The sequence below is a fragment of the Necator americanus genome, chromosome X (assembly GCF_031761385.1).
Source record: "Necator americanus strain Aroian chromosome X, whole genome shotgun sequence".
Taxonomy (NCBI): Eukaryota; Metazoa; Nematoda; class Chromadorea; order Rhabditida; family Ancylostomatidae; genus Necator; species Necator americanus.
Window position 1 is genome coordinate 2376647 of NC_087376.1, and position 24912 is coordinate 2401558.

General features: G+C 37.2%; 3 protein-coding genes across 5 annotated transcripts; 2 read left to right on the forward strand and 1 right to left on the reverse strand.

Annotated features, from left to right (window-relative positions):
- Positions 1 to 1333: 1333 nt before the first annotated feature.
- On the forward strand, positions 1334 to 5107 carry RB195_021285 (uncharacterized protein; the record flags this gene model as incomplete). Of its 3 annotated transcripts, XM_013448375.2 has the most annotated exons (12): positions 1334 to 1393; positions 2107 to 2298; positions 2391 to 2486; positions 2613 to 2767; positions 3084 to 3195; positions 3286 to 3425; positions 3818 to 3920; positions 3987 to 4055; positions 4113 to 4229; positions 4413 to 4470; positions 4537 to 4679; positions 4952 to 5107. In XM_013448375.2, the coding sequence occupies 12 exons, from the start codon at positions 1334 to 1336 to the stop codon at positions 5105 to 5107; spliced, it is 1401 nt and encodes a 466-aa protein (XP_013303829.1). The 3 variants fall into 3 exon arrangements, with proteins under 3 accessions (XP_013303829.1, XP_064063818.1, XP_064063819.1); XM_064207937.1 differs by lacking the exon at positions 2391 to 2486 and having other exon boundaries at positions 3984 to 4055; XM_064207938.1 differs by lacking the exon at positions 2391 to 2486.
- Positions 5108 to 7200: 2093 nt separating this feature from the next.
- Positions 7201 to 12230, reverse strand: RB195_021286 (uncharacterized protein; the record flags this gene model as incomplete). The annotated part of the gene is made up of 10 exons (XM_013448374.2): positions 7201 to 7358; positions 8270 to 8344; positions 8398 to 8554; positions 8844 to 9042; positions 9912 to 10098; positions 10167 to 10259; positions 10329 to 10448; positions 10520 to 10604; positions 11823 to 11925; positions 12148 to 12230. The coding sequence occupies 10 exons, from the start codon at positions 12228 to 12230 to the stop codon at positions 7201 to 7203; spliced, it is 1260 nt and encodes a 419-aa protein (XP_013303828.2).
- A 9722-nt stretch (positions 12231 to 21952) lies between these two features.
- Positions 21953 to 22285, forward strand: RB195_021287 (uncharacterized protein; the record flags this gene model as incomplete). Its single annotated transcript, XM_064207939.1, has 1 exon — positions 21953 to 22285. One exon carries the CDS (start codon positions 21953 to 21955, stop codon positions 22283 to 22285), a length of 333 nt encoding a protein of 110 aa, XP_064063820.1.
- Positions 22286 to 24912: the final 2627 nt, after the last annotated feature.

Below are 24912 nucleotides of genomic sequence, written 5' to 3' on the forward strand. Positions count from 1 at the left end.
ATCGTTACGGAATTCGTCGTGAACGTTTTTGTATTTTATGAACACTGCAGAGGATTTTACTGTATTTCGTACGTACCGCGATGTACAATAGATAGACATGGATTTCTTGATCATTCAAATTGATGATCTCATTTGATCTCCATGGCTGATTATTGAACTTTTCGGTTCATTTTCTTTTGTAAATTATGAGCAAACCACGAAAATTCAGCAAAAGATTGTTATAAGGTGAAAGAGATAGTTGAGATCTGGCAGATGCTCCTACAGCGAATGTTTTACTTCTAGCGTTTCACCAATGAGACAAAATGGGTGGGCGGCAATAATAATAATAGTAATAATAATAGATAATGATAATGATAATGATAACACGGATCTCTGCTTAAAAAAAATCCAGTTATTTTGAAGTATGTCAAAGAATCCCCATGTTTTTGAGGTATATAGGTTTTTGAGGTTGTATAGGTCCCCACGTCACTCATCCGCCAAATGTCATGCCCGGCATTTTTGAAATCCGAACCAAGCTTGCTGTCCTTGGTTATTTGTGGCCATTTGAAACCTCCAAGCTGTATGAAAAGCAGAAAGTCAGAGTAACTCTGGAATGTTAGCTAGATCCCATGTCTATGTATCCCTATTACTGCTGATTTCATAAACGGAATATATTTATTAGTTATAATGTTTGTAACGGGGCCGTGAACCATTGGGCGTGGTCTCGACACGAACAGCTGCATTCGGTAACTATTTCGCCGCAAATACCTTAACAACTCATTGCTCAGTTTTGCCTGAGAAGCTTAATGTAAATATTTCGACGTGTTTCAAGCATTGATGCCAATTTTTAGGAGAAGGAAAGAGTCCTGGAGTTTGTTGTCCATAGTAGCACACTTTTCAGTTAGTACGAGGTTCACTTGTTTGTTGTGAGCTGCGGTTCTTAGTTCCTTGGCTCATCGGATTTCGTTGCGATTCTATTAATATTTTATGTTGGTATTACTTGAATTAGTCATGTTGTGCTTATCTAACGCTTTTGATATCATGCCGCTCTTGATTAACTCCCTTTCACCTGACCGATTGATAATGATACAGAAAAAGAGTTAAGAGTAAAAACGCATTGTTTTATGACATAAAGATCCGTTAAATCTTACCATATCGATCCAGTTGTTTCCGAATGCATTGTCTTCCTTTGTGATTTCATCGCAGTTCTTTTCGTTCAGTTTCTCTCGTCAATAATTGTCGTACGCTAATCGTTTTTCCAGTTTCTTTTGGGTCTTAAAAAGTTAAAAATCGCTATTATTCCAGTCCTGCTTGTTATCTACTTAATTAGTAACTCTATAATTTACAGGGGAGGATGTCATCTGGTGGTGAAGAGGCTCAGTGTGTCGAAGCGTTCAAACGCATGCTCTATACGGTTAGTGCTTGTATTTTGTTTATTATGGTTTTTCCTTACATTATTTTCTTTTTTCTTTCTTTTAAATTCTCACTAACTATATGGGTGAATTTCGGTAGAAAATGCTTTATTTGTACCTTGTAATCAAAGCTTTATCCATTCAATTTCTAAGACGGCATAACATGTCAAGCCGGTCACATACTTAGGTTTGAAGTGTTCTTTCTTGGTCACCGTTTCTTAAATCATTTTATAAATAGTAAGCAACTTTTTGAAATTTTGTTTTTTCATCAGAATCCCGTAATCTAGGGGGTCATTGGGGTTTCGCTGATACCAGGACCAGGTAGAACAAATTTAATTGATCGTCCAACAAATGTTAGGATTATGTAGGAAATAATTATTCTATATTTTGCCAGTATGAATGATACAGAAATCCAGAGTTATCGTGATGATAAATAGTTAATGAATTATGACAAAGATTGCTATAACCTCATTATGCTCTAGGATAACGATGAGATCTTTTTTCTTCGTGACGAAGAAGGACTCGTAGCTAAGCTCTTAGTAGATTCGCCACGTAAAAAATTATCCAACCCAGCCAAGCAGCTTTATTAGAATGAAACCTATAAGTTATACTCTGTGATGATCAGTGTTGCGAAGCTAATTCTGCTGATTAACGACTCTAATTCTGAGACAGTCGCCGCTTTTTAAAGTTTGAATCAAACAACTGTTGTTTTCAGATGCAAAATGTGCGTCGTAAGATTGTTGAACGTATTCTGAATGACTGTGAAGTGGACGAAGTTAACGTTCAAGCCCTGAACGAAGCACTACATGAATTAACAGACTCACGGACAACGGGAGAAATGCGGCACATCGCAACGCCGACGGCCAACTTCCCTATCAATATACGCGATGAGATACGTGGACTTCGTGTAAGTGGATTATGTTCCTGAAGTAATATGCTGAAGAAAAATATTAAGTGACCAGCTGCCTAGTTTCGCGCTTGATCATCTCGTCGCTTTAGGATGCCGTTATATTGTCCAGCTCAGCTCCAGACACGCGACGCGTACCCCCCAGAAAATGGTTATCGTTTAGTTCACGCGCTCTTATAGTGATGCAGGTACATCGTACGGGCGAGCTGAACGACAACTATGATGGTGTATCCTTGTGCGTAAACGATTACGAGTGATATTCATCACTCATTTTCGCTTGTCCAATTTTGGTTATTTAGCGTTTGTACTTTCAGAAAGACTGTGAATTTCTCCGTCGTCTTTCGAATCTCACATCTACCTCGACAATGATCGAAAATGCTCTTGAAGAATTACAATTGGAGACGATTCTTGCTCCTTATCATCCAGAAGGTCCGAAAAAGTTTGACGAAGAGTTACAAGAAGCTGAAAGGTTAGTTCTACATTTACCTAACGAGTTTGGATTTTCCAGGATTCATCTGAATTTCACGGCATTATACGAAAGAGTTTTCATGTGGCGGCTGGTTTTCCAAATCCAAACAGTTTAGCTCATATCTTCCAAAATTCACAAAAAAATAAACAGAAGAGTTGCAGTCCTTCCCTGGACTTTCTGCGAATGTCATCACTGTAAAAGTCGGTGCGGAACAAAAATTATGAAGTTTCCATGCACGGTTTCTATCACATTTAGTGAAGAATCCAGTAAGCGGCAGTACATTTTTTTCTCTTTGGAGGGTATTTGTGTGCTCCAGGTTCCTAATGGATTTTGTTGATTCTGCATATTCGGGTGTTAAGCCGTTGCTTGTCACTGACTGGGATGGTACTATGAAAGACTACTGTTCACAATATGCCACGAATCTTCAGGTATGTTCGTTTCAGAGTTATTTTTAGACTTCTTCACCTTTCTCGCAAATAACGCATGATAGCTCCAGTTATCGTTTGGGGAGTTTGCAGCCTGTGTATAGTGCCGTCGTAATGGGTAGATTTGCCGAGCTTTTCACTCGAGCTACTGCTGTACTAACCGCTGGACCTTTGAGAGGGCCTGGAATTCTGGATCTTACCGCTCTCCCAATCAATGGTCCCGTGCTGTTCAGGTAAGTCGTTTTTTTTTGTTTCCATTTTGTACCAAAATCTCTATGATTTCTTCCTCACGAAAGTAAAGTAGGTCCCTTTCTCTAGATATGGAAAGGAAGAGTTTTATATACATTATTCTAAACGCGCTCTTGCAATCCTTAAAAGATTGGGATTGCATGACACATCTTAATTACTGTATTTGTATAGCACAAGAACAACGAACTTTAGAATAATAGTAGCAAAACAAAACAAAAACTGAAAAATTACTCTAGACTTGAGTAACAATATAACATATTTTCTCTTCAATATCGTTATTGGTTGAATGTGCACTAACGCTTTTTACAAAGGTAGTTTCATTGTTTCAGTTTATTATTTTTCTCTAATACTGAGTGTTTTATGTGATAAATTTAAGTGGATCGTGGGGTCGTGAATGGTGGCTACGTGGGCGACGTGTTGTGCATGAGGATGGGATCTCTGAAGAGGGATTTGACGCTATCGGCAGACTTAGTGATGAGGTAAACTGTTGTAACCAATAAAGCATTCCAGAGAACTCATCTTGAAAGTTAGAATATGATTAGCAGATGAACGATCTGCTGGAGGACAGTGATTTTGCTCAGTTTGCCCTTGTTGGTAGCGGCGTGCAGAGGAAGGTTAGTAATATGTGACATTCTCTCTACTTCTAGCCTAAAACACTTTTTATTTCGTAGGTGGATCGTCTTACTTTGGGTGTGCAAACCGTTTTTGGTCATGTCCCTCTAGAACTCGTCCTTAGGTATATTGATGCTGTCAAGGAAAGGATCCATCGTGTAGATCCAAACAATGCTGTGAGTCTTCCTTCGTAATTAATACTTGAAAAGAAGAAAATTAGCAGATTATATATCCTCTTAATTAACTGTTTTTGATTATATTAATGGCTATTTTTTGGACTTTTCGTATTTTCATCTCTACAAACTCATTATTTTCCCAAAAAACGTGAATAAAAGTGGTAATTTTTGGTGTTTCTTCAGAACCTTGTTTTGGAGAACTCTTCACCGTTGGAGATTGAGGTCTGTGCGCATAATTCAGGTGCGAAATCTATTATTTTGAATGCCAGAAACAGTTGTGCAGAGATCCCAATCTTCTATTTTCAAGGAGCTGTATGGAACAAGGGCGATGGAGTGGCGTCATTAATCGAATCGCTTCATGATTCCTTGAAGAACGGGAAAGTTCTGGTAGCTGGAGACACAACTAGCGATTTACCAATGCTGCAGCATGCAGTATCAGAGAATCCAGATGTGAGCGTTTCAAAAAGTGAATGGTTTTTTTGGAGTATTTGAGTTGTGTTTAAGAAGGAAAGGAATGGTTGATTTCTTCCGAGTAATCATAGTTTTGTAGGAGTTTGTTCGATATTGCATTTGTAAAAAAAAAGAATCTTCAAAATTACACCATGTTCTCAGGTCTTAGAAATGCAGCAAAGCAAAGTATTGATGATGCCTCCTCGAAACTCTTTTTTTTTGGATCTTCATTGTTATCGTAAGGTTTCAACGTGAATTAAAGCATTCTTCAGGGTGTAATGGCACTATTCGTTGGTGCCAACAAATCGTTGCGGGAGTCTGTGCAATCGATCGTTGGCGATGAATCAAGAATCTGTTTTGTGTCATGTCCGGATGTAGTTCACGCTGCATTTGCACGTGTACTAGCAGCCAAAGTTGAGTTGGATTAATCTGAGCTAGGTCTGTTAGCTTTGTTCCTCTGAACTGCCTCCTGATTCTGTCGCTCAGTCCACGTGTTTACTGCCCGAACGCTGATGTTGTGGATATCGTGGCAACTCAGTTGTTTGGCTATGAGTGCACTGCTCATTATAACGTTTTCTTCTGTGCCGGAAAACACGTAATTTTTTATGGCCTTATTTGTGGTAAAATTTATGGGTATTAAGGCTGGCCATTTATGTAGCGTTTCTAGGTCTACTCCCTCAGAATTGATATGTAAGAAAATCTGTTGGGGAGCAGATTCAGAATAGTTGACTTATGGAAAGAATTGCAAAATTCTAACAATTTGGAGTGCAGGATTTTTTGAATGTGACATCTCTCCTTATTGATTTGAGTAGCGCATTCTAGAAAATAACGTGTGTGTGTGTGTGTGTATGTGTGCGTGTGTGTTGCGTGGAACGTTCTGGAGTGGAGGGTCAGGCTACGTATGCCATCGACAGCCCGTCTATTCGCACCCTTCTAGCTTTTTTTGTGATCTTTGTCGTTTTTATACAGAATTACACCTGCTGTAAATAATCCAATATTGGTTAAAGTGGGGAAAAGGAGGCGAATGAACAAGCGTACCATGGCATCCTTACCTAACCTCCATTTCTGCACAAATTAGTTTTTCCAACTGAACGGGTCATTGATAGTTCTGGGATGTGCGTCCTGATTTTGACCGACTTTGGAATCGATTGTTTATCACTCATAAAACAGTGCAGCCTGCTGCATTTGTTCGAGTCACGAAGCAAATACTTTCGTGGTTTTTTTGTGTTGAAAATTAAATGTGTCTATAGACTTTCACAACAAATTTTTGGCCGAATATTCTTGCAACTCGCTTTGTTCTCATAAGTCTGAGTTTTTTCGCGTTTAGATTCTTTTTACGCTGCTTCATGCAGAATTATTTGTTTGTAGCATAGTTCCAGTGTTTTGCCTTTATCCACACCCGTACAACATGCGTTTTGTGACTTAGAATAAGTGTAAAGTACCAATTTTACTATCCGGTTGTATATTCTGCTCTACACTTCAACACCGCTACTAGTATGGAACGAGATAGAAACGAATTTGGGGACACAGATAGAATCTACTCATTATTCTGTGAGTAATGGTTTGAAAATGACGAGTTAGCCTTTTTAATGAGTTACGGTGGAGTGTATGTATGTAGAGTAGCGAACCTCATATGAGTCAAGTCTTTTGATCCATTTGTATGCTGTGGGCTTAATGTAGAAAGTGTTCACCTGTATGATATCGATTATTGATCAGTTCATAAATTCGTGTATTGATTGAGCTGAACGCAAACAAATTCTAGATGCTGACTGAGAATCTATTTATGATGTATGTGCGATTCATCTATATTCTTTTTCTTAGTGTCGGTCGTACTGAAGGTTGTAGATTCGGGTTTTATGACTTTTCAGTCCACGTTTATTCTATTATATACGGTGCGCCGATAATACCAATTCTTTTTTTTTGTTTTGTGATTTTAGCGTAGCAAGTATCTTTTTTCTCGTTACCTGATCTTTCAGTTCCTCATTAATGATTCTAGAAGTAATATGTAAATAAGATGTAAATAAGACCGAGTCTTATTTTTATCCTCATATGCTAGCGTTTTGTTTTCATCTCTCTTTTTTTGATGAGATGGCTATGAATGTAGGGCAGTGTTTGTAGCGTTATGATCGATGTGCCAGAATTTTGTGTTGTGTTTCTCAACGAAAACAATGGTGAGAGTAATCGGTTCGAATTTTTCTTTTCCTTTAAAATTTGCTGTGTAGTAAACATTCTGAGATTCGTTATGAACGGCACATAATTTCATTTAATCGAAATAAAAAGAAAAAAAAAAACGAATCATCATCACGTCAGTGAAAGTGGGTGGTGATTGAGGTTAACTATAAAAACTCTGGATTGAAGTGGCAATAATCAATGTTACTACTTCGTGATATTTGATAAGGAGGAATTCTAGTCAAAAACTAGAGAGAATCACATGGGGAACATATAAGGATGAGTGTCTATCGTATATGTCACATTCTGTGGAGGTGTAACGATATGTCGCCTGATTGCTATATCGCTAATGTTATGTTACTGTTACTAAGAGTATAACACCAGCTGATACAACAAATGCTGTAGAAAATAGTACAAGTGCAAGGATAGCAGCATGCATTGTAAGCGCTTGTCGATCCTGACGTTTTGCCCATACACTGTAGTCGTACATCGCTTCAGGAATTGTTGATCCTGTAACAAACGATTTAGTAGAGAGGTTTATAAAATGTTTAATGTTTAAAAGGTTTGATGTTTATAAAATGGATAACTACTCTTCTAATGGAGCCAACGTGGGGTAAAATTTATTTGTGGGTGGAGGTGGGGCACTCAATTTTGACCTTATTTCTGGAAATAAATAACTAAATCAGTCAGGACCCTAAGACCTAAGCATTGGTCTTGGAGTATCTGTGACATGTGAGGTAAAGTTCCGAATAGGAAAAAAAGATAGAGCTTCCAGAAATAAGGGCGCAATTGAGTTGCCCCCGCCACAGCTACATTTTCCCCCAATATGTTGTCTTGAAACGCAAAGAACAAATGACTGTATAATTTTCCAACGTAGTGAAGCTACAGGGTCTTAAAATGCTGTTTTATGCTCTCTTTTCATTTGGTCCGTCCGCAATGAACTTGTACTCTGACGAAAAGTCAGAAGATTACATTGCAACGCTACAACGATTGTGTCTAATTCACAAAGCTCATTCATGCGTGACTTTTCCCTCGTTTTGCACTCGAAAGTGAGACTCCCATAAACATAATCACATTTTTTAAACGAATTATAATAGAGTGACCTACTTATGACACGACTACCAATTGCGGACGTAACTAAAGTGATGATTTGGTTTAAAAAAAACAATGTCGAAATGAGATGAACTGTATTGATTGACCGAGAAGAGCACAGATACAGGAGCAAAATTAAAGAGTAGAACATCCCATAAAGAAAGATCAAACTCAAAGATGTGGAAAATAAAGTCCAGACACCTATTTGTAACCTTGTTTCACAGCAAATTTTGAAAATTCAAATTTATTTGTGGATCCTCAAGCGCGCAGCTTTCTACTGAATTCATGGCCAGTGAGTTATAGCAAACAAAACCAGAAGCCCAACATACCGTATCTATACACAGGACTTTTTGTTTGACGTCGTTGTGGACTCCGATGTGTTGTTGGGTAGAACTTCCGGAATTCTGGAGAAGAAGCGATTGAAACATTGTTTCTTTCATGTGGTTTAACAATGTACCTGTTGAGTATATTTTTGGTGTTTGCTGCTTATACAAATAATCATTCCGGAGATATCCACTGAGATTCCTGACATTCAGTACTTGCTCTGGTACATAGGAAGCAACATCAACAGTTTGATTATCTGGTCTTGTGTATGCTCCTGGTCGACCACATGCCTGGAGGAAAATTTTTGTTCATCACTATTAGGTAAGTGAAGAGGTGTAAAAATGAAATTATTGCTGCAACTTCACCTAATGTTATTGTTTTTAAAACATTAACGGAGAGCATTTTTTTTGTGATATTAAGGAGGTGCAGATACATAGTTATTGTTATTGAGGGACCAAATTGATAAAAAGAAATCACAGTAAATCGGTAGCGTCCACTACGGAAATCATGAGGATGATATATTACAAATGGAATTGAACAATCGTCTTCTAGAAGTTATGAAGAAATCCACACACTTACCGGACAAAAATCACCAGTACGCATAATGTTGAATGCGCATAAATCGCATTTATCATAGAATTGTGGCGTTCGACGAAGGAAAGTCGGACGATGCTCTTCTCCCCATTCATCCCGAGAAGAATCTCCAATTGCTTGGAATCTTCCGTAGTACGAGTACTTATCCGGATAAATAGGCCATCGTGGTGGTGGAGGACGTTGCCTTAATGTTGATTTCTTTTTGAAATGTGTTTTAAAAAGCATAGGGGAATGGGAAACGTTTGCTTTCATCTCTACGTTCCTCAGACATTCCTGGAAGAAGACTAACAGTGATTTTGGAACACCGTAAACTTCTCGACTAACAAATTTGAAACAGAATGAGATGGGCTGTATTATTATGCAAAAGACATCGGTATAAAGTGATTTGTAAAGCATAAACTACTGCTTGTTTATCTCTACAAATGCCAATCCATGGTATCGTCTTACATTGTAGGTCACCGCACAAATAATGCTGTTTTTCCACTTGCATAGATTAACGTCTGAAGGAATTTTTCGAAGAGGGACCTTGATCACATACTAAAATGATGGAAGAGAGCTTTAGAAAATGAAAAGAAATTTTTTTAGATAGCTTCGTTAAATTTGATTTTTAAGTAAGGGTGTTATACAATGTTGTTTTATTTATGGGATGACCCAATACTTTGGTAGTGAAATTTCGATGACTGGACTAGAACAGCAATAATATTCTGACTGTAGGAACTATTTTCTTTGGTTCAGCTCGCAAATTCGCAATTCTTTTTTTCTATGGCTTACTGAATGAGTACTTCGGAATTTGCCTATAGTTGGGATTGGGAGTATCGGAAAAGCGCTGACTATAGTTACTTCCGTATCTGTAGTCAAAATCCTGTTCATAGTGACTTTTCTTCATGGGTCGTTTAACATGAAATGTCTTCTTCACAACACTATGTCGCAAGAGAATACAGTTCCGCAACCAGTTCAGAAAGGCAGAGCAGAGGAATGCGGATCGACCGCAGTAAACGTAATAGAATTTGAATAAGTTGTCCTCACACTAGAGTAATAGCTTTTTAATCTCACCTTTGTATCCTTAAACTTCCAGAATCCAGAGAATCCGCTCTTCTGTGTGGATTAGCGATTTCATTCCTTCCATATCTTACATTTTCGTTCATGGAATCAGTACGTCGATAACGAAAATCCCGGCCATTCCGCCGAAGACCCATACGTGGTTTGGCTTGAGATGTACTCTCGGGGTTTCTTGTTGATCCTTAAAATATCATGAATCTTCCGGGAATTCATTCAAAAGAACTCTTATTGTAATATATTTAAACATACGGATAGCCGGTTTCACATAAATAGGTTCTTCAAATGATCGTGGACGTCGAAGTATTGGTTGCAGTTGCAAAATGTCGTCTCGGCTTGAAGTGGCTGTTAAGAGGGGAATTTTGAAGTTATCTGATCACTTTTGGATCATAATTTTTTGTTTTAAAAAAATACATGGCACTCGTCTCTCGTATACAGCTTCCACTTCTCCCTGAGAATTTCGATGCGAAATAAGTGAGTCAAGACGATCGGAGGTATTCGAAAAAGGTTCGGCCTCGATAACTTGACAACTAGCTGGAATACGTGACAGTTATGGTTTAATTAGATCTGCTATTATTCCATTTTGTCCTAGTTCCTGAACTGACCTAGTCTGCTTTGTTCGTCATCGATAAATCGAAAACTTTCATCTACCACGTTTGCTCCTTCTCCGACAGACTCTGTTGCTCCATTCTATAAAAGTTCAATGAACTCAGTCATATATTTCTAGAACAGGTTTGCGAATTTTTTTACACATAAATAAACAAAGTAGAAGTAACATTTTCAGAAGCTTTTTTGAGAAATTACGGGCGAGGAAAACATGTCTTGGAGGTAGGTCAAATTGATTGTGTTGCTGCTGAAAATGTTGAGAATAAACTAAAATTTTGCACTACACAGTTGAAAAACAACATCTGCGGGAGGATTATCCTAGGAAATCGAAAAAAAAAATAGCATAATTGGTCAAACACAACAACATAAAAACGGTTGAATATGCAATACTTCTGAAGAATGATGAGGTAGGTATCTGAGGGGATAAATCACTCATGGCTTTGACCTTTCCAGGCGCTGGTGAAGGCAATAATATCGAAAGTCGCTAGCTGTCAATAAAGATCAAATGAAGATCAATATCAGTCTTGATTGCACCTCAAGCAAATCAATAAAACTACTACTTTCGATTAATTTCTAATGAGAATCTTTGAGAATTCTTCGTTCACATGTTTACAGTTCCATGAAGACTGCGCTCTCTCATCCATGTATCCCACGAATTCGAATTCTTAATGCAAACCCTTAACTTCCTGCAGACATCCACATTACATTTTAAGTGTTTACCTTCCTGGATGTTGCATCCAAAACTTTCTATACTGCTGAGTTTAAGAAAAAAAAATACAGATGAAGGCCTGTACTAGTGAAACTAGTTTCAGCGCAATGTTTACAAATAGCTACAGAAAGGTTATCTTCAAACTACCACCTTTTCAGTTGCCTGCTCCCAAAACTACTTTTTTCAAACTCAAACAAGAAAAAAAAAAAAAGATCGCTTCCCAACAACTATGAAATCCGAGAATTCTTTTTGAATTTCTTGTTTATATCTACGATACGACCCTCAAAGTTTCATTGAGGAGTATCCGACTGGCCAGAGCCGGACGTGAAGTATTGTGATCAAATCCAAACAATGAGTAGCTGGAAATCCGTCGACCGGGTGTTTATTCATGCTATCGGGCCGCGACAAAAGTGCCTGCGTTGCAAACAAAAACTCCACCTCTGAATTAATTCGATGAGCCCTTCATATAATGGCATGGACCTCTTAAACAAACCCTCTCTGGATTTATTTTTCACAGACGAATCACAACAACAACACGCATAGAAGGACCCAATTAGAAGAAGGTAAAATGAAAAAGGCATGTAAAAACGTACACGATAATTGTCCATGATACGTTGATGGATCCTATCATTGAGACGATTTATTGTGTGTAGGCGTGCCTCATCTCTGAACTGCTCCATCAATGGTCCGCTCCTTCTGCATAAAGATCAAGGTGCTAGCAAAGCATTTGCGAATAACATGTACAAGTACAAGTATTACTTGAAAAACTGGTATAGACAAGTTCAACGCTCAGATCTACCGGCGGTAATACTTTAACGCCGTCATTAAATCGCTGCCATAAAAATGCTTAGTAAATCGTTAATGCTCGGGAAGTAGTGCAGAAATGTATGAAAACGATGAAGGAAATCTAACGTTTACCGGTGACTTCCGCGAATATGAATGGGCGTTGCGGAGCCGGAGGTAGATGCTTCGACCAGAATCCAGTTCCGTTTCGAATCCATAATCTAGAAATTAGTCAACGTTTGTGATTTTTAACTTAAAAGCGCATAGAAACAGAAATATGTGGCGATAGAAGCGAATAACTCAAAACAATAGCGCAAATTATCTAAAAGTGTTCTCTTGATCATATCAATATTAGGATAGTGATTTTGATCTCCAGCTGATCTTTTTCTTAAAATTTCTACACATTTCGACTTCACAATAGTATCAGTCTGACGAATGTAAGTATATATCGATTTCCATTTGTGCTCTTAGAGAAAAAATAATGGAAGATAGCCTCACCGTATCTGATTGTTCTTAAATCGAAACTGAAACGTCTGGATAACAGAAATTCTCATGTACAAAACCGGTAAAATTTTCTTGAAACTACTGTTAGCAAAAGATTTTCAAAGATAGAGATAGGGAAAGAAGAAAGGAGAATAAAGTGAGAAAAAGTCAGAATTAGAGTACTATTCAAGTGATCAATCGATACGACGAAGAATATCAGATCATCGCACTCTAAGCCTGTATTAAAACCTGTTCCAAAAAAAGGATAAGTGCAAATATAACCTCTTTTGTACGTCGGGGAACTATGAATGATACGTAGCTATTACAAGTAATAATACACTTTATTATATTGGTGATCATGTAAAACTTGTTCAGGTTTATATGTTCTTGATCTTTTGGAAAGATGAAACAAATTAGAAAATGTAGCCACGATTTTGTCACTATTCGTTAGGATATTAAAATAAAATAGCGTGCTAGTAATATTATACAAAGCAGAAAATGAGGAATCGTCCGAAGTCAAACGCAACGAGTTTTTCAATGTCAAAAACCCGATTTCCGGATCTAGCATTGTCGACTGGTAGGTCGCAATGCCACCGGTTCAGTACATCAATAGACACACGCAATATATCAGTCATAGAACAGTGGAGAAATCTATTTTTAGAAAATTTGTGAGTTTTTTTCTCATGGACAGCTATGAACTGGACTTTTTTCTAATGAAAAGTGTACAGACATATATAAATAGCAATTATAAGTATAGTACAGAAAGTTGTACGCAACCGAAAAAAAAGAAGAAAATAAAAGAAAACGGAACCAACTCTCCCGTGTAATATTGTCCACTGATCTGGAATCTCGTCAAAATACATGACCTAGTGATCAACGATACTGAATCATATACTTTGAAGGATTTTTCATTGTGAGGATAATGTCCATGACCAGCCACTGATACCTGCATCCCACGCAAAAGCTGTTCAAAGTGAAACTTTCTGTGACAAATGGAATGCTATCAATACGATGGAGGTGCAATATTTTCCAAATCATAAGTGATCCTCAATTCGTGCCCTCATTTCTGTCTTCTTTTCGAAGGAATAAAAATCTCCTTGTGCTGATTTGTCACCTAGTTCCTGGTAGTCTTAGATTGCAATTGATATAATAGCTGAGTGGTATGCTTTTTTTTACAGGAACACTTTCAGGCTCCCTTTCATTATGGAAGTACGGCAACTGGAAACTATGACAGTTTTTCTTTAAATGTCCTTAAAAATTGACTCCTCAAGAAACAAGCTTCTGAGGATGCTCGCACTATTTTTTTCCACTTAGAAATTATGTTTATTGATCGATGGTTTTACAGCGCTATTTTTGCGTTTCTCACTCAAACCTCGATACGAAACCTACACATTTAATAGATGTAGACATTTTTTTAAAGAAGATTTTACTAGAAATATTCATTTGAAAATCATATTTTCAGGTGTTTTCGTCATCCGATTTTGTTCATTTTCAGCTCGGTCAAATGCTTTTTATCTCAGTGATGATGAGAAAGAGCTCGCTCATAGTTGGTAGAATTAGCCCTGGAACAAAATTTTCACAATTTACGAGAAAAATTTGTGAAAATTGAGTCCTTAATCAGATATTCGTTCTATTTCTATATCGTTACTTTATATTACAACTATAATTTGTATAAACCGAATATAGAGAACTGGTATGTGGGGCATATACTCTGAAAACATTCCATCAAATAAAATGTCAGAAACGATTACCGAGGGACTGAATTGAACAATAAGGAAAGAGTTTTGAAAACAAGATTGATCCATAACAGAAGGGAAGTTGAAAGGCAATATTTTTCTTATAACTGCAAGAAAAAAAAATTGATGCCATATTGAAAAGAAAATCTGTGGAAAGTACAAGGATGAGTACGAGAGATGTTTATGTAAATTCTATGCAAGAGCTCCTGAGCATAGCGCCGTCGGGCGTGCACTTGACTGACCACCGCCAATGCTGCACTCGAAATTATCGAGAGCTTAGAGAACGAAAACTGACAGCTCCGCTCAGAACTGAGCTACACTGTGCAAGCCGTTAGTGCTTCGGGATGTTTTAAAGGAGCTCTAAGAAAAAGGAGAATCCTCAGAAGAGCGATATAAAACAGGTTTTATCTAGGTTAGCTCAGAATCAAGCATTGTGATGCTTTTTTCTGAAATGAACCACTCATAGATGTTGTTTCAGGCTTTCAAAAAATCTGGGAATCAACAAGTGGCAAGTCTGAAATATGTGGATTTCGAGCGCAACCGGCGGTAGCAATTTGTAATGTTCGCGTGAATATGACATACCTTCCACTTTTTGAAACGGGTCATTCGGTTACCATTTCCGTACAGTTGGGGTCATTCGGTTGTTCCAGTTACTAAACAACGTATCCATGGATTGAACTTTTCGTAAAGTTTGCTAATCTAATGCTAAACAATACCAAAAACATTGAAAAATACTACAAGTTCTTTGTAAACACAGATTCAGTGATTTTGGCAATTCTCCAACCAAACTATTTTGCAATTGTGTTTTTAGCTAGCACGAACCAGGAGTTTGAAACCAGCTTAATGTTTCATAGGACGATTATTAAATTTAACTTGAAAGAACAGTCTCTCAAATTTGCTGATCTGATCCAAAGAATTGGTCGGTTTCTTGAAGACTAGACTCAGCTTTTTTTCAAGTCATACAGTTGTGAGCAAATGAGAAAAATGTGATACTTCAGATTCAAAAATTGCATCTGTTACTATGAATACATTAGTTCGTTGAGCGGATTTTTGGTTGTGCGGAGAAAATTACACTTGAAATACTGTTATTAGTAAAAATATATTAACAAAATTACGCTTGAAATACTAGTATTAATAAAAATATATTAATATCAAAAATATAAGTGTAAAGGAAACACTTAAGTGGGGTCTTGAACGGTTGGATAGAGTATTTCAAAAGAAGACAATTAGTTCTAACTTTCTGTGTACATTCTAAGAGGCACTAGTGAAAACAATCAAAACAAACATACTCAACAGTTTGTAACTGCACGCGAAGGACAGATTCCTGAACGACAATTGAAGTGCATGAGTGAAAATGAGAACCTGTTGTCAAAGATTAGCGCAGTAAAACATCACTTTTCTCTAAACAAACGGTCTTTTTTTTCTTGAAAAGTAAGAAAATAAACGCGCTCCTACGTGTTGGCACATACACACCGAATTCCTGGATCTTATGTTTTGTGTGGTTTAGAGCAATCTAAAATCCTATGAGAAAAATAATGAAACAAAAATTGTGATGAACATAGTCAGCAAGTTTAAAACTGTATTACCCCTACGTTTCTTGAATTATAGACGAGTGAAAATAATATAATCATAAGAAAAAGTTGCACGATGTAGAAAAATTGGGACGAAATTATAGAAGAGATCGGTTACATCGAAATTTCATAGGTAACAAGAGCTATTTCCTTTGCATTTACGCAAAACGAACAAGGACAAGTGCTATTGCAGCGGGGGAAACGGAAGAAATTAAGCCCGTACTCAAGTGGGTGCTGTTTTTTAGGGCGTTCTCGTGAAACGCAGCGAGGGTCAACGCTAATTTTCAGCGAAAATGTGTTGGACACCGATCGAAAACGGATCGGATTACATAAACTCCAAGAAAATCAAAGTTAGGTATGGATTAACTCATAAAGTGTTCGTTTCAAACTCATCCTCTATGAGCATCTACAGTAAAAAATAAGTACTTTGAAGTTTTCCGTTTCTAACTGAGTTTCGTCTAAAGTGTACAAAGCTTCCACTTAGCTTTGGATAAAAATTTTTGTCCAACTTCACCGCTGACTCTAGCCTCGGCATCACCTTAGGGACCGTGATCAAGAACCATTTATTTAAAACAGATTTAATAGAGTTTATACGTAAGCATAGGATGGATTCGAAAGCGAACTTCTGCCAGCCTTCACAAAAAGCTGATCGTGCACTATGGAATGGGCTAGTTTTTAACGTCCATTCTCACAACATCCTTTAAAACAACTCAATGATTCAATAGGTAGCGTCGCGCTGCAGTATAAACTAAAATTACCGTTTTAATGTATGTTCATAATGGTAACAAATTAAGTGGCCTCCATTTAATGGAGCAACAACATTTCAAACAAATTTTCCTAGCTTAATCCAGGAAATAATCTTTAAAAAAGATCCTCATTGTTTTCCTACATATATTTCTAATATCAATATCGTAGAGTTTTTCTAAGGTGCCCGAACATTTTTCTTATATAAGAACTCAACGGCAGTATTTTTTTTTTACAAAAATGTACACAGCTGGATTGAAAGAGAGTGAATACTACAAGGATCGCCACAATCAGAATAAAGTGACATCCAAAAAGCGCTCATTCACCTCGGCGCATTCCCCCGCAACTGCTGGACCGGGCCCATTATTGAGAAAGTGCGTTGACGATTAATCGAAATGTTAGTTTTATGTAAGAGGGATCGTATCACGTTCAAATCACCTGCTAGGCGGTATCAAACTTGATTTGTTACTATATGCGAGAATTGGAACAAATTGTTGGTATTTGATAAACTACGAATTTTGTTGGATAATAGTGGAAAAAATTGAGTGATTTCAAATGTTGTCAAATATCAAAGATGAGAAATCTGTCCATTTGAAATTAAGCGATCACAAATTGCAATTTTGCAGCAAAGACGCTCCAGGGAATCAGGAGTTCCACATCAAAGCCATTATAGTAAAATAAATAGTTGGGAGATACCTGCAGGAAAATGGGAATAGAGCGGTCCAAGAAAGGGTTTTAAAGCTACATCTTTGAAAATAAGATTCCGCTCTAATGATATGCGTTAATCAAGTAAAATAGAAGCAAATCCGTTGATCTGAACCTTCTAGAATTTTCCACCTTATTGTAGATCACGAAATCTGACGTGCGTGCTGCATGTGGAAATCGCTAAGATGATAATGAAAAAGGAGCAACAAAAACAATTTCAATAACATAATCATACATATAGATAGATCATGGAATTCTAGAGAGAAATAATTATTCTAAAGAAATCAAGAAAAAAAAATTCCTTGGTTTTGATTATTTTCGGGAAATATGTTCTTGACGTAGGACTACGAGCAATTGTAGCGCGAAATCTCGCCCCTACTGTGTTGTTCGAGGTTAAAGACATTGACGATTATGCAAATCATATCACAACATGAATTGCGAACGTCGTTCACATTTCCAATTCGATAGAACATCCTCAATGAGGTCAGTTTGGTAAGAATGATGAAACTAGAAGATAGTCCATCAAAAAAAAATTCACCATTTACTCTTTAAAGCATGGAAATTTTCATAATTCTCCTAATAAGAATTGAATATTTGTTCGTATTTTTTCTACACGCTTTATACTTTTTTCAAGAACCTGCTGCATTCTCACTGATCCTCCGTTACCAAAGACGATACGCATCGTCGTGATCAAAACGTGCTTTCCTAAAATTTCCTTGCTGTTTTTATTGATTCAGGATTGAGAGAATGCGTGTTGAGCGGTAATAATACGGCAACGAATACGATCCAAAGGCAGTAATTAAGAACAATTTACATCATCATTAACATATGGTTACTGCGATTTCATTTCATTCATTACCTCAATTTCATTTGTAATAAAGGATAGGAAAATCTGTGTATTCCGATTTGAAATGTACAATTTTGATGGTAATTTCTTAATCATTCTTCTTTGTTGAAAAGTATCTCGGATATATTTACGAAGGAAGATGCTCTATTTGTCATCGGTATCACTAAAAGAACTTCGCGATATCGCTGTTATCCACAATATTGAAAGCTAGACAAGATTTTTTTGAAAATAATCCAATAAAATACAGTGAATAATGCTGCAAATGCCTTATTACTGGACCAGGTACGCAGCTGATCATTTAAAATCACTCGATGGCACTGATTTGATCCTAGATAGAGTTGGTTAAGATCAAGAAAAGCGAAAAAAAAAATAATATGGCAAATATATTATTCTATAAATCCACACGAAATGCGAAGTATTTGGGATGTACATCACGTATACTTATATTTCCAAGCAATAATATCCGAAGTCGTTTAATTTCTGGAAACTGCGGGACCGCGTTGGCACCAGTGACGTTCTTAGACCGACACCATATTTTACACAGTAGCATCGATTGAAAAAAGGTTTCAAACATATTGATGATGACATGACCTACCTCCCGGTAGGTCACGTTTTTAAAATAAGATTTTCTTCTGTGAGTACGCTTTCAGGTTATTAACAATTTCTCCCACTGATCCTCTGAAATATACCCTCATTATACGGTAATCATTCGAATGAAGCAGTACACTCATTTTAATTGCTAATATATTTACAAAAACTGTGCATACAATAAATAATGTCAAAGTCTCGCATCAGTCTTTGCCGAAATCAAATGTAAAAGTCCAAATTGCCGACTAAATTCTAAAATACTCATATCATATTTATAGTAGAAAATTCATAACAAGTTTAGTTAGTTTGTCACTTCTTTCGGTACCTCTGTTATTATTTTAGAAAATAAATCAGTTTCAAATTTTTAGGCCAAACTCAAAATCTAGCACACTATATTTATGTTAGAGGGCATATAAATGCGTTTATACTTGAGGTTCGCAAACCTCAACGTATTGTTCTTTAACTTCGGTTCATTCTCAGTTTGATGATGGGGGTAGGAGTTATTTCTTTTTCACTTCTTATTCCAATATTTCTTACGTTTTCCTGTATTTGTAGGTGCTCTGAAATTTTTCTCTTCAGTGACAGTGATCCTTTGAGAGAAAGAGAGAGAGGGAGAGATCAAAATAGCTAGTCCGCGAAATTTCCTCCGCAAAGTCATTTCCACAATGAAATAAAATACGTTCTATCGAGAGAGTACTTAACAGATTAACTCTGTTTAGCTTTTATTTTAACTAACAATCAACCAATACTGGATGCTATTCAACCTATAACTTTTCTTTCTCGACAGTATTTCGTATAGAAATCATTTGTACTACTGTAGCTACCTCTGTTTCGCATAAAAATTCATCACATGACGTTGAATGAGTAAAGCTGTACAAATTTTGAATTTTTAGGCATCCCCAGTTTTGGATGCGCTGTTATCGGCTAAAGAAAGTCAGCGAAAGAGCGATAGACAAAGTGTCACTCAGAATCCGCGGCCAGACCCAAATGACAAATCAACGTTGAAAGGCTGGCAGTCTGGCTAACAATTGGCGTAATGGAATGTGTCGAAAACGGCATTCAGAAGAGAAATGCATCGCTTTCAATGACACACTGCTCTGATACGTAATTACAGCTATCTTGATCTACTAAAGAACTGATTCGAACCTCAAATAAGGTGCAACGTTGTATCAAACAGTTTCTAACATAACGAACAAACACAGTAGAATTTCAAGAGGTAGAATAAAATTTTAAACTGAAACAAACAAGTATGCTACGAAGGTTTTCTTTTTATTTCCAGGAAACACTTTGTAATGCACGCAAAACAGTAAAATCTCGTTTCCTTGGATCAAAAAAAAAAGCCGAGGTCTTCATTGAAATAGCAACGCAATCCGTGGAACGGTCAACAGCAATAGCGTCTGCGAAATTACCAGTGTTCGTGTTTGGTCGATCTGAATCCAGGTTCGTGTCGACGGATAATACCGTAATTGACGACCGTAAGGCGTCCCACGGCTTTATAGTTGAGGCAAGACGCGAAGGTTGTAATGGATTCGATGAAAAGGTTCTATCGTCGTGAAAAGATTTTGAGATGAGGTCTTCGTGAGGAATTTGAAGTTCAGGTGAAAGAGAGTAAATATTAAATGAGTAATCCTGATGACAATCATCACTTTCTTATGAAGCAATAATAAAACATCTCATAAAAATATATTGTTCATAAATTAGAAAGGGAACTCTAAACACTTTAGAAATTCGCTATTTGTAAGAAAGCTAGGCCGATTTCACACGTATCCATATGGAATATATATATATATATATATATATATATATATTTGGTTTACCTACAAATACCTAGAATATAGTGTTTGAAATTCTTTCGAAATTTTTGAAACATTACCGCTTTACTTCTTAAAATTTCTCTTCCTTTTTTAATCTCCAAGCATCATTACTCTCTTAAACAGTAACTCTACCAGTAAAAGTTTGCGGAACGTCTACTGAACTCATTTCTATCCAAAGCAGTCGGCCTCGATTTCCGCCGAATGTCTGATTGTTTCCGACTTGAGACATTTTTATTCATTGTCGTATGGGAGACCTCCTGTGGAAATTTTCTTAAAAACTTCTGTTCAAAAAATAATGAATTCAGTTATATCAAAATTCTCCTGCTATTTCGTCGAATATAAGAATGAGACTGCACCTTAACAACCGTAAAAATCACCGTGACAATAACAGTTCCCCATCATAAGCAGGCAGTTTAATCAAATAAATTGTATTTAGCAAGATAACCTATAAGTTAACCTACAGAAGTTCTTAAAACAAGAGAAGTCTCACTCATATTGTTAACCGTTTATTTTATTATTATTTATTTATTAAATTAGCTAATGGATCTGATCCTCCATTGATTAGCATTGAATTAATGTTTGAAAAATTTTTAATTATCAGCAACATTATGTACCTCTTCTCATTTCTTGACATAGAATTTGGAAACCTAAATTATCAATTAAAAATTTTTTTGGAGAAATTTCTAGCAAACTCTTTTCAGCATCTAACTCTTACCTAAACATCATTTCAAACAATTTTAAAGATAGGTACGAAAAATTTTAATTAATCTCTAAGAGAACCACAATCGTCTGTAATTGTAGCCATGAAGTGGAAAATTGGGTAACATGGAGAGTGATCTTAGTATGTTTGAATGGTATCCAGAAAGTCCTGCTTCACGTAGCTGTTTAAGAAGAAGACTGTCGAATATTCATAACTGTCCCTGCTGTAGACTTTCTACATTTCGTAATTCACTTAAGAAACCTGTTGAGGTAACGGCAGAGTACTGTAGCGTCACAAGTTCTCTCTTAAGGATTCAGGTAGCTGAACTTTTAGGTCGTAGTTCCAGTGAGCATTGCATATTGATCACCAATGTTCGATAACACATGTGATCTTTGATCTTTCTTCATCTTTGTTCAAATAATCACATATACTGGCTTTGGTATTAAGGCAGTAATTAGACAGTAAAGCGCTTATCCCACAATGTATCAACTTCAATCAATCATTACTTCATTATTTACTGTTTTATAGTGGTTTTGCTGGACTTGCACCTTATGTCCATATGTCAATTTCTTGCAAAATTTAAACTGTGCACGTAACTTCAGGATAAATCAACGAAATATACCATGACAGCAAAGATCAACACAGTGAATTGGACGTCGAGCACTAGGCGTTCCAGCAGTTTGTGGAGTTAGATCGTCAAGGATTATGGAACAGATGACGCAGTTAAGTGCAATCGTTGACCACTGAAATCAATGCCGCCGGCATTAGGAGCCGCTCACAGCGATGATCGTTCGATGGCATATTATCGTTCCGATATTTTAATGAGAACATATGATGAGATGACACGTCACTTCGCATATCCCGAATGTTTCCGCTTCGGAATTCGTGTAATATATCGTGCTTGTTGTCGCGGAATTATGTGGAGGCAATCAATTTGTAACGGCGCTGTGAACGACGGGCGCCAGCATCGCCGACGGCTAGCGTGGCTGAAAGAAGCTGTGACGACGAAGAGACGCCGGCGTTCCACCATCGACGAGAGATTCCGAGGCCTAGCCGCGGCCGGCTTCTGCCCGAAGCATGAATGAAACGTCCGCGCTCAGCCACGGGCGAGCTCACGTCCGCACACTTCTTCGATGACGTCATTTTCTATGTACCTCTGTTCATACATCTATATATGTGTGAACCATCTTCGTAACGCTCACACTATTCTCTACTCCCTCCCCGAGTCACACTGTCGGCCGAAATATCCCCTGTTTTTTTTCCCGTTTCGCCACTCTCAGATTTTCTGCTCTGTGGGTAACATTCAACTGATTGTTAACAAAGTGTTTTCATTTTTTTCCACTAATTAAACCACTCCACGCGGAAATTATCTATCATTTCGCAGATCTAAATCAATGTATTTTAAATTTGCGGTATATACATGCGCCAAATATTGTTACTATATTTCACCACCACTCGTACCATGTTTATTCCAGTAGGCGTTCTCATTGAACATCTCTTAATGTGCTTGAAGAAAATATTTAGAAACATGCTGCGGATTTGCCTTATCATCCTGAACCGAGATATTTTATGCATAAGTGCTAATAAAAGGAGCAGCGATTTACGAAGGAACTAGTATTCTCTGCCAGAACGTATTGCAAAACTTGTGTGAAAATTGTCCACTACCATTACAATCCTTTCCGCATTTTTAGGAATCATTTTTCTTACCTTTCTTAATATTATTAGCATTATGCTCAACGGGTTCTATAGAAAAAAAGAAATTTGCTATAAGCCTAATTTTCATTTCTGTAACGCCGACAGCTAATATTCTATTCTATTACGAGACACTGTGGTGGTTCTAAGCTTCACGTTTATTTACAAAATTAATTGATTTAATCACCTATATAGTAAATACAAATGAAAGTTGTCGGTATGAAATGGTTTTATTTCATTGTCTAGAATAAAGGACTCCACGTTTTTATATTAGTGTGAAAATTCACCCTTTTTTTGATACAACACTTTCTGGTGAACGCTGTTTAATTGAGCTTTCTTCTAATTTATTCTCGACTACAGAGAAAATTCATCCGAAATGAGTATTATCTATAAATATTCTTTTAATACATCTAATCGCCTATCAATTATTTCACTTCATTCATTTATCCCATAAAAATTTGTAAAATCTTATAGAAATTTTCCGTGAGTAGTTCACGACATTCCCGAGAACTTCAGCGCAGAATATGGGAGTTAAATATAACCGTTAATATGTCCGATCATCACGTGAATGAAATTTTCTTTTCAATGTTAGCGAGCTCTTGTTTTCTGTTCGCTGTAGGTCACCCCCAACGCTGCGATCGGATCGATGCGGGCATGGATAAACTCATACCATTGAAATTTCCCTTCTAAAGTTTCACTGTTTTTTTTTCAGACGCTTTTAACATCCCTTTACGATCTGCACCTAGATTGCCAGAGAATAAATTTCACCACTTTTAGTCATTTTTGAAAATTAAGGTTTAATAAAGACATCAATGTATGCACTTATATTTTGTAGAAAATATTCTTAGTTCTATTATTATTAATAATCCTCATGTCAAAGTACTATACTTAATGTCGAGACTAGATTGATCCAAAAAGTTGATTCTTCACCATTTCAGAAGGTTAGCAAAAACTTTACATCTTTCACGCTATAATTTAGTTAGGCAGAATTTCAGGTAATTTTCCAGCTTAGTAATTTTTCTCGCAGTTTTCTTCCATTCCTATCTGGTTTCGACATTTTTGTTTCCTTTCAATTTTGGATATTTTTCGTTAATTCATGCAATCTCGTTGACTTAGCGAGGAACAGTGGGAAAATGCCGTTTGTTGTGGAGTGAGCGAGCGATCACGGAGCCGACGACGTCGCCGCTGCTGGAGCAGTCGGTCGGAGCGCTGTGGTCGTCGGAGCCCGTGTAGCAGGCGGGTTGTGGTTGGCGGCGGGTTTTCATCAAGGGCTGCGGGGGTCTCTGCGTCTCTTACTGCGTGTGCATGTTGGAGGGAAGTTTTCGTCGAACCTCACATCCTCCCTCCGCTCACCACACAATCCCTCAGTTCGCTTTTCTTTCTCCGTGCCAGTGTTGCAATGCTCTATCGATCTGCACGCGCCCCTAAACACCGCCTATTCTGCGTTTTGCTCTAGAACTTGATCTCCTTACCCCCACTTAACACTCACTTCCAGACATCCACACTATTCCTACCATATCTGACGTTCATTTTGGTTATGTGAGTTCGCCCATTTAAACTCATCGTGTTTTGCGTTGATCGTGAGTTTTGACGACGTCCAGAAAGCTACTAGACTATTACTAGCTGAGTACCACGAGCGGAGTGCACTACACATCCCGAGGAATTGTGAGCACTGTCGTTTCAATCTTAAGAGCTTGTACGTGAAGACGATTTTTTATATTTATTGACCATTTACTACTATTTAATAATGTTAAACTTACACCGTTGCTAGGTGGTGCCTAGTTCCGATAACCTTTCAATTTGGAAGTAAACGAAACACGAACGTTTTACTAGTCTCAAAATAAATTTAAAAGTCTCGAAAATACCCTGTTAATTGATTTCTTTAACAAAATAATTCCGTGTGATATAAGTTTCACACAATACGTGACGTAATATACAATCCATAGAGAAAGAGACTTGTTTATTTATAAAAGTAAACAATTGTAATAAAAAGATATGATCGTATACAAGTTCTAATAGA